Genomic DNA, 13,678 nt, shown 5'->3' with positions numbered 1-13,678 from the left:
TTGGTCTAACAAAGGGCAACCATTGGGAAAAGATATAGGAGCCGTAAGGCGAGCATTCAAAGGCACAAGGACAGCTTCTTCTCCATTGCCATCAGATTCCTGAATAATCAATGGTTCCTTACTTTTTGTGCACTACTATTTTAATTTTTTATAGTAATGTTGTAAGATGGTTATAAAATGTATGTTTGCAATATGATACTGTTCATGACAATAAATTCAGATTCTGAAAATCCATAAAATACACCCAAAAATCTTCATTATCCAGTGTTATTCCACAACTTTCCTTTGCATTTGCAACTAAATGCAACCAAGGCAATATTCAGGCATGAACTGATAAGGGGCAAAGAATATTCATGCCATCCTCGGGCCAAGCAATGCTCTCAAAGAAGAAAATAGGTAATAAATTCTTCTTGACATTCCATGGCATGACCATTGCTGTTACACTCACCCTTCAACATCCTGGCCGTCACCGTGGACCAGAAGCCAAACAGTACCAGCCACCTTAAATACAAGTCAGATTAGCGTAGCAGTTAGCTCAGTGCCTGACAGTGCTAGCAATCGGGGCCGTGGTTCAAATTCCATCCTGTCTGTAAGGAGTTTGTATGTTCTCCCCGTGTCTGTGTGGGCTTCCTCTGGGGGCTTTGGTTTCCTCCCACCATTCAGAACGTACCAGAATTTGTAGGTTAATTGGGCGCCAGAGGCTCATGGGCCGAAATGGCATGTTACCGTGCTGTATGTTTAAATTATGGTATCATGTTGCAATTGATTCACTTCCTGGTCTCCAGTTGTCTTTCCTCCGTCTCCAAGTCCCAGGTCAAGAATGTGTTGGAATAATTTCCACTTGCCTGGGTGAGTAGCGAATATTTGATACCATCTCTCAAGCTTGATCAGCACTGAATCCACCACCGCATTTTGTGACTCCAGAATGTAATCTTCAAAATGTATTATCATTACTTCTCAGAGACACTTCATATCCCTGTGGATTCTACCGACAAGAGTAGCGTGGTTGGTGCTGCCACTTTACTGCTCCTCTGATCTGTGCTCAGTGTCACCCACCCGTGATATCAGTATGGCATCAGATGCTTGTGTCGAGTTTCCACGTTTTCCCTGTGACCACGTGAGCCTTCTCTGAGTGCTCTCGCTCCCTCAAACCCCAAAAATGTGTAGCCTGGGAGGTTAATTGCAAAATGTAGATTGTGCTTGGTGTGTGGATAAATTTATAGAAACTAGGAAAGATTTGGTGTGAATACAGGAAGAATAAAATAGGTTTGGGTCAGATAAGTGTAAAAATGGACACATGCTGGGTCAAAAAGCCTGTTACCCTGCTGTATCTTTCTGTTTCCCTGACTCTTTAGAATGATAAGGAGGAGCAAGTATATGGGACACTATAACTTGCAGGTTCTGCACTGTTTTTTTTTAAATACCTTTTATTGCAACTAGATCGCAGCAAAACATTCTGAATGAAGACGTTTGGAGTGCAGTTCTATTCTGATGTGGTTACTCATTCTTATTGGTTATTGATCAACCACTAAAGGATACAACCATTTCATGAATATGTATTATATTGAAAATAATGTTTCACAACTCATTGTCTGAATCTGATCATGGAATATGTTCCTTTTTGTTATTGGTTAAAGATTTTTCAGTTTGACTAATTATAATTCCATTTTTTAAAATCTCAATTAATAGAGATTCTTTTTTAAAAAAAATTACTTTTCCTGTTTTCACTCTTTTCCTGCTCTTCTCTCCTGAACATGATTGAGCTCAGTTTTGTGGGCCCTGGCCAACTGATCTTTTCTAATAGCTGTACATCTGTTGTAATCTCCATGGTGATGGAGATTATAGACAAACCAAATCTTGAACTTAACATATACAGTATGTGCATTTATCCACAGATATTTTACAAGAGGAGTTATTGAATTGTAATCAGCAATTGTCTATTTGCTGATATTGTCAAAATATTGTCTATTTTCTTTTCTTTCATTGTCCATAGAAATTAAGATACTCCTATCACCAAGATACTCCTTCCACGTTCTCCCTGTGACCTTGAGTGAGCTCAATAAAACCTTCACCCTCTCGCTCTCTCGCAGCCCTATTTTATTCCTTCCACTATCCCATCACAGTAATTCAGTGGAAACCAAGAATTGGAGTACACGGTTCTGATATAGGTTGATTAACTCCATGGAATTTGTGCTTCTTGCCCTCAAAAGCATTCAGGAAAATGCTAAAATCTGGTGTGACTCTAAACAAAAGGAAGTTATGGAGTGAGCCATTGACTGCAAGGATGTAACTTTTCATTCACCTTGCTGATGCTATCCATTCACCATAAAGCAAAATGCACTGTACCAGTCCACCTGAATCTGCCTTAAGATCCTAGTGAGTGATCATAATCATTTACTCGATCCGCTAGTTAATGATTATTTAGAACCTTCAGAAAGCATCAAGACAAAACTTCTATTGGCTCTGAGCTTGTAATATTTTTTCTGATGCCTTTCAAGGTTATAAAGGACAGGATTTTCATAATGGTTCAGAAATCCTATCTGTCACAACAAAATATGCAAGTGGATTGATGACCTGCCCATGTTCTCCCTCAAGAGAAGCCAAAGTGTAGGTTTGTGTCAGGTAGAGTCCCACTGAAACAAAATTCACTTGAATTTAACAAAATCTTATTTCATACCTTCCTTATTTTTATTATATCTCAGTGCCAGTTATGTGGGAACACTTCGAACATCAACAACATTTTTATTATTGCACGAACTGTTTAGTATAACATGAAAGCTAAAGACCAAACAAGCAATTGTGTCACAGTTAAAACTACTCATTCTTCGGCTTTTCATTTGGTTTATCTTTTTCTGTATAATTTATATAATTTTATCCCTTTCCTTGCAATTTGTTTGGATTATTTAAAGTACTTGCATTGAGTGTTTTATCTGCACTTCATGCAATGGATAAATGGTTTTTAAAAAAACAAAGTCAGATAAAATATGTACATCAAATCGTTTCAAAAAAAACATTTTGCATCTGCAGAGTCATCACAGAGAACATGGTGATATTTTGATTTGACACCCACCAGACCCATATTGTCCCTATATTCTTTGATTGCATGGTTTCCAAATAGCAATTTTGCCCTGCCGTTAATATTTTCAACCACAGTTGCTTCATTTCTTTAAAATATGGCAATCCAAATATTTACAACTAAAAGAGAAAAATAAGCTCCTCCCTTGTGATAGTTTTCAGAACTGTGCCCCCACCGCCGCTCCCTCCCCAACCACCACCACAAGACTGAGACCCACAAATCTGGAGTCCCTGTGTCAGGCAAGCACCCTCCAAGCATCCATTCAGAATTTTATGCAGTTGCATTGAGAGCACCTCTCTGATTAAATTCTAAGAACTACAGCCTCATCTACTTGAAGCATAAGACTACATCGTATTCTCAGAAATAAGAATCTTTAAAGCGCTTCCTGGATTCAAGTTATATCTGAACAAATTCAGGTGACTTGAGTATGCAAAGTGTTTTAGGTGTGGTCCAAGTGATGTTAGAACTGGAGTTAGACTTACAGGTATATTTTAATCATAAGGGCCACTCTTTGCTTCCTAATTGCCACTATGTACCTGCATAACAACCAATTGTCTATAATGAATAAATATACCCAAATCCCTCCTGAACACCAATACTTCCTAATCACTCATGTTCCACTAATTTTACCTCTAAAGATAACAACTTCACTTTTTTTTAATCCCTATTCTTGCCTACTTGCTTAACTTCTGTTAACCCACCTTTATTCTTTGTGTGCTGTTCATCACCAAACGCCATTGCATACTTAACCCGTTTATCAAATTCACGGGTATAGTCTGGCAGTAACTGAGTTCCAAGTATAGAATCCCACTAAATTACAGCTTGCCTGTTTATTTTGCTCTCTGTTTTCCTTCTATCTCCTCCCTGGATTACGCATGGCTCGAAAGAAAGAGCTAACATATTTGAAGGATCTGTCGGAAGCATTACTCTTTGCCAAGAATCATACAAGTTCAGTAGCTTCAACCATAAATGAAAATAGATTCAGTTCCAGTGTCTTAATTCTGTGACATTTCTCATTTCAGGGGCTTCAACGGAAAACTCCAATACAGTGGAGCCAGAAAAGCAAGCTGATAACACAGTGAAAATGGCTGGAGTTATTGCAGGGATCCTAATGTCAGTTATCATCGTCCTAGGGGTCATGCTGACAGTTAAAAAGAGGTAGGTTTTGTGGATGAAAAGTTGCCGTCAGCTTATACAACAGGACTTTATGGTTAGAAATCGAAAATCTACTAAAAGTTGAAAGGATTCCAAGTACTAACGATCCATTCTTAACAAATGGGAGAGGAGTTAGACCTTTTTATTCTTTTATATTGCCGCAGTTTGGTGCCTTCTTCTTTCTTGACCATGTATTTAAAGGTGAAGTGGATATTGTTTGGCCAACTGGGCCGCGCCTAGAGGAATGTAAATGGATGCAATATATTCCATCACTTCCCAAGTGGATCTTTCAATAAAAGTGCCAAGAATTGACTCAGCGTGGTTCTGGATAACTGGTCAAATGTAATGTGTTGACCACACATATGTGCATTACTTTTGCCCCTCTCAATGAGGACAGCGAATAGTGAGGTAATGGAAGAAATATATTCTGGTGTAAGCAGGTGAAAAGAAACATTTATGGACCACACTTTCAATCAATTTAGAATTGAAAGGATTTAGTGATAGTTCCAAAATAAGATTTGCCATTTTTCTAAATCTTGGTCAAAATGATCACATTTGTTTGAAATGCGAGCTTAGTGATACGATAATGCTGTCCTGTAGAATTTGGCTCAATTATTTTTACTATAATTTTCAAAAATCGATCATTCAATCCCATAATAAGGCAGAAACTGAATGATTTTGCTTGGGCTAATTCTATGGCTTATTCAACTGATACTCACTATCAGTGACTCCAAAGACTGAGTGAGGAACGGTAGGCTTTGATACACGTTAGATTTCAGCTGGCCCAACTCCAGGTGCTCAAATGAATGGAAGGGGGTAGGGAGGTCAAGCTTTATGGCCAGTCCACAGGGGGAGGAGTTATGAGGGATCAAGTCATCAGCCACTTATACACAGAACAGTATATACACATCACCACAGTAACCTCTGACGAAGGAAACCCCATCCAGGGCTCCAATAACAATGAACTTTTCTTGGTATCTGATCCTGTGAGTTACAGTAAAGATCCAGTAACCCACAATTCATTTGTTGAGAAATCCTAATCCTTCTGCAGCTGGCCCATCGGTCGGCATTTCCTCTGCTCCCTTTGAACTCACTGGGGCCCTCTATTCTCTCTTTAAACTCGCCATGGCCCTATTTCATGTGCTTCGATTAAACTTCACCAGGTTTACTGGAAAATGTATTTCATCACTGCATAACATCTTTAAAAAGTGAATTAAATGTGTGTTAGGTTATTAAATATGGAATGGTCCATTAAATGTGCCAGCCTGGCACCACCAGCTTTCCAAGGCTGCTGGATTATTGGACTTTTTACACTAGGTTAGCAAAGACATCACTGCTGAAGTGGAAAGGAAAACAAAATGGGACAGAAGTAGCAAAACCAGGAACAGGTCATCTGATCCATCAAGCTCACTCCACCTATTGTTAGATTTGAAGGGTGATTTAATTAAAGTACTGAGTCAAACTCAATTTAATAGCCTCAACAGAGTGACAAGCATTTGCAAGTAGTTCCTGTTGGGGATGAAAATGTGATTCTGGCTTGGAGATGAACAACGCCTGAATAGAAATAGTAATCATGTAGCCCTCTTGAGCTGCTACCCCTGGAAAAATTGACTTGGCTTGGGAGGAGGTGGCAGTTAATGCTCCTCTCACTCCTAAGTCAAAAAGCTGTGGATTTAAGACTGTTTGTAGGTATGAGAACATAATCTGGATTGACAACAAGAGTGTAAAATTGAGAGGCCCCTGCATTGTTGAAACAGAATCATTTTTGATTAGCCATCTAATCAAATAACAGATAACACTCAATCTGTATTGCATGAGTCAAAAAAGAGAAAACGTTCCAATAGATTGGCTGGTCACTTATTCCTTGTGCAAACTTGCTGTATGCAAATAACCCGCAATCTACCTCAAGTGAGTGCAGTACAAAACATATTAAAGCTGTGTTTGGATACTATTGGACATTATACAGACAGAAATTCTGTCTTTTATTTCCGAGTAATGTCTCCGTTACTTGTGGATTTTAACTTTTATCTTTAATTTTAATGATAAAAGGAAAAAATAATCTAAATGCTAGAAATAAAAGTGGAAAATTGAGGAAGTAAATTGCAGTTCAACAAATAGCTGAATATATGGGTCCAAAATTTTTCTTCAGACCTGTTCCCTTTTTACTTTAAAATCATTGTTTTTAAAGTAAATGCACCTGTATACCTCTAATTTATTTCCATAATTTCCTGATATGGTCTGAAAAGATTTTAATCCAGCTGGTTCATTTTACCTTGATGTAAATTTTACGAAATGAGATGGCTGGATTACAGCCAGTTACTAATTCGAATGAATGGTTCTATGTCAGGTGAAATAATTTATCATGATGGTGTATGACATTACGCTTCACACCAATACTAAATATGAGCGGTTTCATTTGCTAAAATCACACTAAATTGTATCTGTGAAAAATACACAGTACATTGGTGCTGTAAGATGAGACATTCTTAGTTTTAATTGAAGTTTTTAAACGCATGCTAACTATCTTGTATGTTGGCACATAAGGTGACAAGGTGTATAACCCGACCCCCAGATTTTCCATTAAAATGTAGGTTTTGAGCTATAGTCACTGAGTAAGACTACTCCAAGTCTGGCATTTACCGCTGAGAGCTTACAACCCTAATAGTCCTTTACCAACGATCCCACGAGCCAATCGAGTGATGTTGTTAAGCACATTACTAACCAACACTGTCTTGGTTATTTAAAAATTAGTCAATTCATTTCAAGAGGAGATTTATGTTCACCCAGAGAGAGTGCTGCTCTTTCTGAACCACAGACTCTGCCTTCCTTTGACTTTTTCTTGCACTTTTAAAAAATTTAATGTGTAAGTGGTTAATGTAAATGTTTGCACTGTGTGTCGCTGCCACAAGACAACAAATTTCATACATGTTCATGACAATAAATTCTGATTCTGGAAGAAGTGAAAACTTAAGCCTGTCCAAGAAACTCTGGCAGTGTAAATAGAATGCACCCGAGGACCCTGACTGGTTGTTTACGGTTCATCACCTATTGCAATGTTTGATATGCTGTTATTTTAAGGTAATACACTACATTATTGTTTTAATATAACATTACTATGAATCCAGCTTCCCAAACATAGTTTTCAGTAGAAAAATATTTAATGGTAGGGCCATAGGAAGTGTTTTATGGTGTTCTCCATCTGAACTTGAAACCACAGGATATTCTGATTTGGATTTTATACTTGGCATACAAGATGACCCCTGCTTTTGGGGTGACATTTTTTAAGGCTATGGTAAATTAGCACGTCTGCCAAAAGAATATATTTTAGCGAAAGCTATCTTTTGCATTCCTGCACAAACTGAGAACCCTGCAATAGTTCTAAGTGCAACTGTAATATATACATAGAATCACAGATAACAAGGAAAAGGAATTGCAACGCAGCATTGTGTTGACTGGTCCATATTATGTGAGTTAAATGGAGTAACAAAATATCAATTGGAATAATTTAGAACCGCTGTAATCAGTTTAATATTTATTTTGCTCCAACACGACAATCTGTGCAGAAAAATATGTGTAACTTTAAGTCCCAATGTGGAATCACGTTCAGAGAAAGCTCCCTCATTCACGCTCTTTCTGTCTCTCTCACTCTCTTACACAGTCACTCCTGCGTGCACTTGCACACACACACACACTCGCACGTGCACAGTCTCACACTTTCGCTCCTAAGGATCATAGGAAGTTTTCAATATGTGGTTTGTGAATTTACCTACAATTATTTAATGGAATTAACTTTTTAACCATTAACCAAAGATCCTTATGCTCTGGTGAAGAAAAGTCTAGGATTCCAAAAGGAACATGATTTATTGGAAAGGGCCATCAGATAAAAAAAAAATGAAGATCTTTTTCAGAATTATTCCACTCAAAAACATTATACAGTACAATTCTCATTATCTGGAATTCAACCAACGGACTGCCTCAAGCAACTGGCAAAATAATCGTGGAAAATAAATAGGTACTAAATATGAAAGTTTAAAATAGGCGCCCCTGGCAGTCCGTTCCCCAATCCTGGAACTGGAAAATTCACTTATCCAGCATCTAACAATCCCCATAGGGGCCAGATACCAGGGGTTTTACTGTAGTATTGGGAAGATAAGTAAATAATGAATCATTGGGTTCTGAGAGTTGAGTTTGCATCTGTTCATGATTGAGCCCAAGGTAACAATTGTACAGCTGTTCAACAAATCACTAGATTCAATAAATTTTTGTCACTCCTCATTCTTTAAAATGAATTGTGTGTAACCTTACAAGATACATAATACGCCACAATAACCAGTAATTCAAAGGTACACTTTAATATTTAGAGTGATAAAATCTGTGTGGGAAACTAAACTGAGAAATTAATTGCATTAATGTGTACCCCACCAAATATATTTTAATTCAATTTCGTATAACAGATAAATTATTCTCGGTTGAACCAACCAGTTCCTGTTAAACCAGCTGATCCTCTGGTTGGCTTTCATGCTTTGCTGGGTGTTTAATCATCGATCAACAGTGCTGCCACTTTTATTAATGGCCATTTAACATTTGCACTGTCCATGATGGATATGTCATTTGGAGAGTGTTTGGTATTCAATTGTACTTACTAAGTACTTAGCTGAAAGCCTCTTTAGGATATTAATGGCCCTTAAGCAAAATAAATAGACTCTGGCAGCCTGTGGACTCCAGCAGCTGGTTAAAAACTGTTTATGCAGTTGTACCTATTTCGTGAGTGCTTTAGCATTATGGGTCACAGAACAGTAGCAAGGGTACAAATAATATCTTTCACAATTTGGTCATTTGTCCTCCCTTGCAAAGCTTTGCCAGCTGCCTCTATTCTAACTGATTTTTACTTCACCCACTCAAAATATAAGTGGAATTTTCGAGGGAATTTGCTTTCCTGATATATTTTGTGTACCTTTGGAATATTATCTAAATAAAACCAATATCCAAAGATCCATGTGACCATGATTTATTTTAGGCTTACTCATGAATAGGGCACACTCTTGATTAAATATGTTTAAGACTGATTTTGCATGTTTTTAAACGAATTTATTTAAAATAATAAAAAGCCACTGAAATCACAGAATGAAAAGCTGCATAAAAATTTACACTTTGTAAAAACCGGTCTGTCTTCATTTTACTTATCACTCTGCACACAATACATCAACTTTCAACTCAAAAAGGCACATAATTAATTCTTCTGAAACTTGAAATGGTCCTTTCCCATTGCCCCATTTGCCTAAAGTTTACGAGTAAAAATATGATGCTTTTGTCAGAATACTGTTTTTTTGTGATACAGTTGATATAATTGCTTGTCAGAGGACAGACCAATTGTATTGACATTTCCTGAGAGTTGGGTGTTCCTTAAAATTCATGCATCCATGTGATATGATTTGTAAATACTCTGATTTCATCAGATTGGTAAATGCATTTTTTGAGGTTTAAAATTGACATACAGGACATTGAAGATCTGAACTGTACAGTGGCAAGATCCAGTTTTACAGAAATTTTGCTTTATTCAGCAGGAAAGTGGTCATTCCATTCAACTAGTGCATTTTTTTACAGAAGTGCTCAATTTGAACATGATCTAATCTTTCCTCCCTTGATTCCTTTTGCTCTCATTTGAAAGTACCTGTACAGTTCATCTCAACTATGCACCATATTTACACACTCCTCATGGAGAAAATTAATTTTCTCCTATTTTCCTTTTGATTTCTTGGCTAACGTGTTATATTGTTGTCTTCTTATTTTGCCCATCTCCACAAGTAACATCTCTATCACTCATTCTACTCCAACAAGACTTTTAATTATTTTTTAAAAAGCTCTATTAAGTCATCAGTATATTTGTTTTTATTTTCAATGGTAATAACACTGGAATTGTCTTTGTAAATCTTGTTGCACCCTATCCAATGCTTCCATATCCATTGTGGAGGGGAAAAAAAGTTGGTCAGGTCTTTGTATAAACTCTAGATGTGAGCAAAGTAAGACAATAGGAGCTAGAGTAGGCCCTTCGGCCCATCAAGCCAGCACCGCCATTTTACAGATCATGTCTGATCACTACCATCAGTACCCCTTTCCAGCCTTATCCCCATAACTCCTTTGCCCACTAGAGTCTTATCTAACTCTCTTTTGAACATAATCAGCGAATCTGCCTCTACCACCCTCTGTGGCAGAGCATTCCACAGATTCACACTTCTCTGGGTAAAAAAATGTTTTCTCATCTCCGCCCTAAAGGGCCTACCCTGTATTCTTAAACTATGCCCTCTAGTCCTCGTCTCCCCCATCATTGAGAACAAGTAATCCGACTTCACCCTGTCTATCCCCCTGATGATTTTGTAGACCTCAATCATGTCCCCCCTCATCCTTCTGAACTCCATCGGATACAAGTCCAGTTTTTCTAGCCTTTCAGCATATGTCAACCCCGCCATCCTTGGAACTAACCTTGTAAATCTGCGCTGCACACCCTCTATAGCTAGTATGTCCTTCCTCAAAATTGGAGACTGTAAGGTTCAATATAAATCTACTTTTTAATTTCAAGATAGCTTTAATTTCAACCTACCACTTGCTTAACCTTCTTCATCTGTTTCACCCTCACAATAATTTGTAAATTTATGTAAATTCCTTTTGCCCATTCAGATTCTTATTTCCCCACTAATGTGACCTCAATTTATCCCTCATCAGTTTATTAATCTTGTCGGTATTGACCATCAGTATATGTTTGGTGCCCTACAAATTTATAATTGTGCTTTTGATTGGAAAATTTAAGATGTTGACACAAATTATGAATAACTGCCCTCCCAGAAAAAATTTGTACAGCCTATTTCCCATCTCTCCCTGCTGAATAATAAAGTTAATCTCTGGCACCATGTACTGCCTTGCAACTAGAGCAATGCATTCTGCTTAGTGTAATTAGACCTTGTGAATGTAGGTCATCAAAGAACTTACAAGGTTTTACCCAGAGCTTGTAATGCCTTGGCATATTCATGTTAATGATTGTCCATGGGAGATATTAAGTGGAGGCCAAGTACTTTCTTGTAGCAAAGGATGGAAAATATGCAAACCAATCAAAGCACCCTGAGTTGTGAACATCTATACTGGCACAGTCCTGGGAGAAATATGTGCTATTAAATCTACCCAGAAAATAGTATCTATCACAATGAAATTAAAAATTGATTGAAGCACTGCCCTATAACAATGAATTTATTGCACATTTAACCAAAAGCATAATGTTGTGGGCATGAAAAAAATGTTTTAACTCTAATTTCTTCCTTGCCAGATCATTTGGGAGCATACAAAAGGATTGGGCATTTTTTGCATTTAACGGGCCTTTACCAGGTCCAGATTGTCTGCAGTCGATGTGGTAGTCATGGAGCCTGCTGTTTGCTTCAGCATTATTTTGTTTCCCTAAACAAAGTCCACTGAATGGCCCAGAACAGGCAAAATGATACACAAGCCTGTCTGCACAAATGTATAAAACTGGCAGTTTACCTCGACAGCAAATATATTTTTCAGCGAATCTACTACCTTCCACATCAGAAGAGTAAAAACATAAAAACGTTGGAGGAACTCTGCAGGTCTCGCAGCGTCCGTAGGAGATAAAGATATATTACCAATATTTCAGGCATGAACCCTTCTTCAAAGTATGATTAAACAGTATTCAGGTGCCTACCTGCTTTTTGCTCACACCTTGAAGAAGGGGTCAGGCCCAAAACGTCGGTTATTTATCTGTGGTTGAGCGCGGTACTGCAAGCATGACCTCACTGGACTAGGCAGGCTGGCCCACCTTCCGTCCCTGTAGCATCTCCCCGTAAGATCCCTAATTCAGGCTGAGACCCCTGGTCTCCACCCTCATACCTGCCTTGGACGTGAGCCAGCAGCATGTAGAGGCATGCCAAGGTTTTCTGATTAATAAAGCCTTTGACTGCTTGCGTCGTGTCTGCGGGTGGTCATTGATTGTGCCGCAATTTCTTTACCTCCTTAGGAATGCAGTGAGACCTGCTGAGTTCTTCCAGCATTTTTGTGTTTTTGCTACAATCACAGCATCGGCAGATTTTCATGTTACACTGCACAGAAAAGAGTAATTTACAGAAGAATAAACACCCTCACCACCACCCTGGTGTGTATTTTGCCTTTGGGTTAGATAAGGAATATTATAGCCCCATCCAGTTCGAGCCCATGCTGCCAAAATGCATCATTGAGCCTACAAACTCCATACATTTTTGAGGACTTTTTTGGTACTATGTAAAGAAAACACAATACTAAGTTTGAAAGCATTAAGAATTCCCAGGAATCATATTGTGACTTTTCAAAGTGATGGTAAATTTAATTTGCATTTCTTTAAGTCAGCTTTAGTTTTATAAAATTGGCTGTCTTGCATGAGGAGGAAAATTCTATCACAAATGATGTAGCTCATGAAAGATCAATTGACTGTGCTAGTAATTGTGTAGAGGAAGAATTGATTTAATCAGCTTTTCAGTAAGCCTCTGGAGTGTGCCATTAATGCAACACAGAGAGGTCTGTTGGTAGAAATGATTCAAAGCTGTTTTATCAATGCACAGGAAATGAAATAAATGAGACGGGAGCTTTAGTCCTAATCTTCCTGAGTAGCTTCTCAGTTGTGCAGAACTCTTACTTTCCCCTCCTCCATACCTACTTAGTTCCAAACCATCTTTTACTCCATAGCAAGCTTGCGAGTAGATTATTGCATCGTTCATGGTCCGTTATTCTGAGGATTGACTACCAGGAGTAGAATATCAATGAGATGAAGCATCATTTTACCTCTGATGGCCACTTTCTAGTTTAAAATCATTAAATTAAATTAGCAAGCTAATGCACAGTATTGACCTTTCAGGCATGTTGGTGTATTGGCCTTTGCCAAGAAGTGCTTTTTCTGTGATTTGAAAACCTAATGGGCTATTATTTAATAGTTATTTTAGCATTAAATCTAAATGATAAAGTTCTCATTTGACTTTAGACAAGTTGCTTCCTTAGAGTTTGACAGTAGTTTAATGAAAAGTCATTTCCTTTTAGTTTACTCCGGAGGTCTACTATCAATCTATTTTTTTTAATTGGTCGGATTCCCATATTCTATTACATCAGTTATACAATCCTGTGTAGTTAAGACTCTGACAGATTTTTTTAAACGATCTTTACAGATGATGTAAGCATTAATAAATGAAATTTCTTGTCAGTATTAACACGGGGGAGGTTTCAATCCCTGTCTCTGAGATTTCATTTCAATAAAATAAAGTAAATAAACTATGTTTCCACTTGACACATAACCTACACAATTATATTATTTTAGTATTTGAGATAGTGTTGCAATGAGCTACAAGGTGACTTTGACATTATGTAATCCTAGTCCCCTGACTTTTACTATGCAAATTCATTAATAACTTATTTTCTTAT

The 13,678-nt window shown here is 37.7% G+C and overlaps 1 protein-coding gene across 25 annotated transcripts in view; it reads left to right on the top strand.

The window, feature by feature from the left end:
* ptprt (protein tyrosine phosphatase receptor type T) overlaps positions 1-13,678 on the top strand; it is a 1,055,968-nt gene that overhangs the window by 849,994 nt on the left and 192,296 nt on the right. For all 25 annotated transcript variants that reach the window (XR_011339907.1, XR_011339906.1, XR_011339908.1 and 22 more), the window contains one exon: positions 4,099-4,234. Coding sequence is in view for 21 of the 25 variants with exons in the window: in XM_069884025.1 (XP_069740126.1) it covers positions 4,099-4,234 (136 nt within the window). In the remaining 4 variants the exon portion in view is untranslated. The remainder of the gene's footprint in view (positions 1-4,098; positions 4,235-13,678) is intronic.

The sequence above is a fragment of the Narcine bancroftii genome, chromosome 6, assembly GCF_036971445.1.
Source record: "Narcine bancroftii isolate sNarBan1 chromosome 6, sNarBan1.hap1, whole genome shotgun sequence".
NCBI lineage: Eukaryota > Metazoa > Chordata > Chondrichthyes > Torpediniformes > Narcinidae > Narcine > Narcine bancroftii.
Note: the sequence above shows the minus strand (reverse complement) of the source record. Positions and strands in the feature narration are given on the sequence as shown.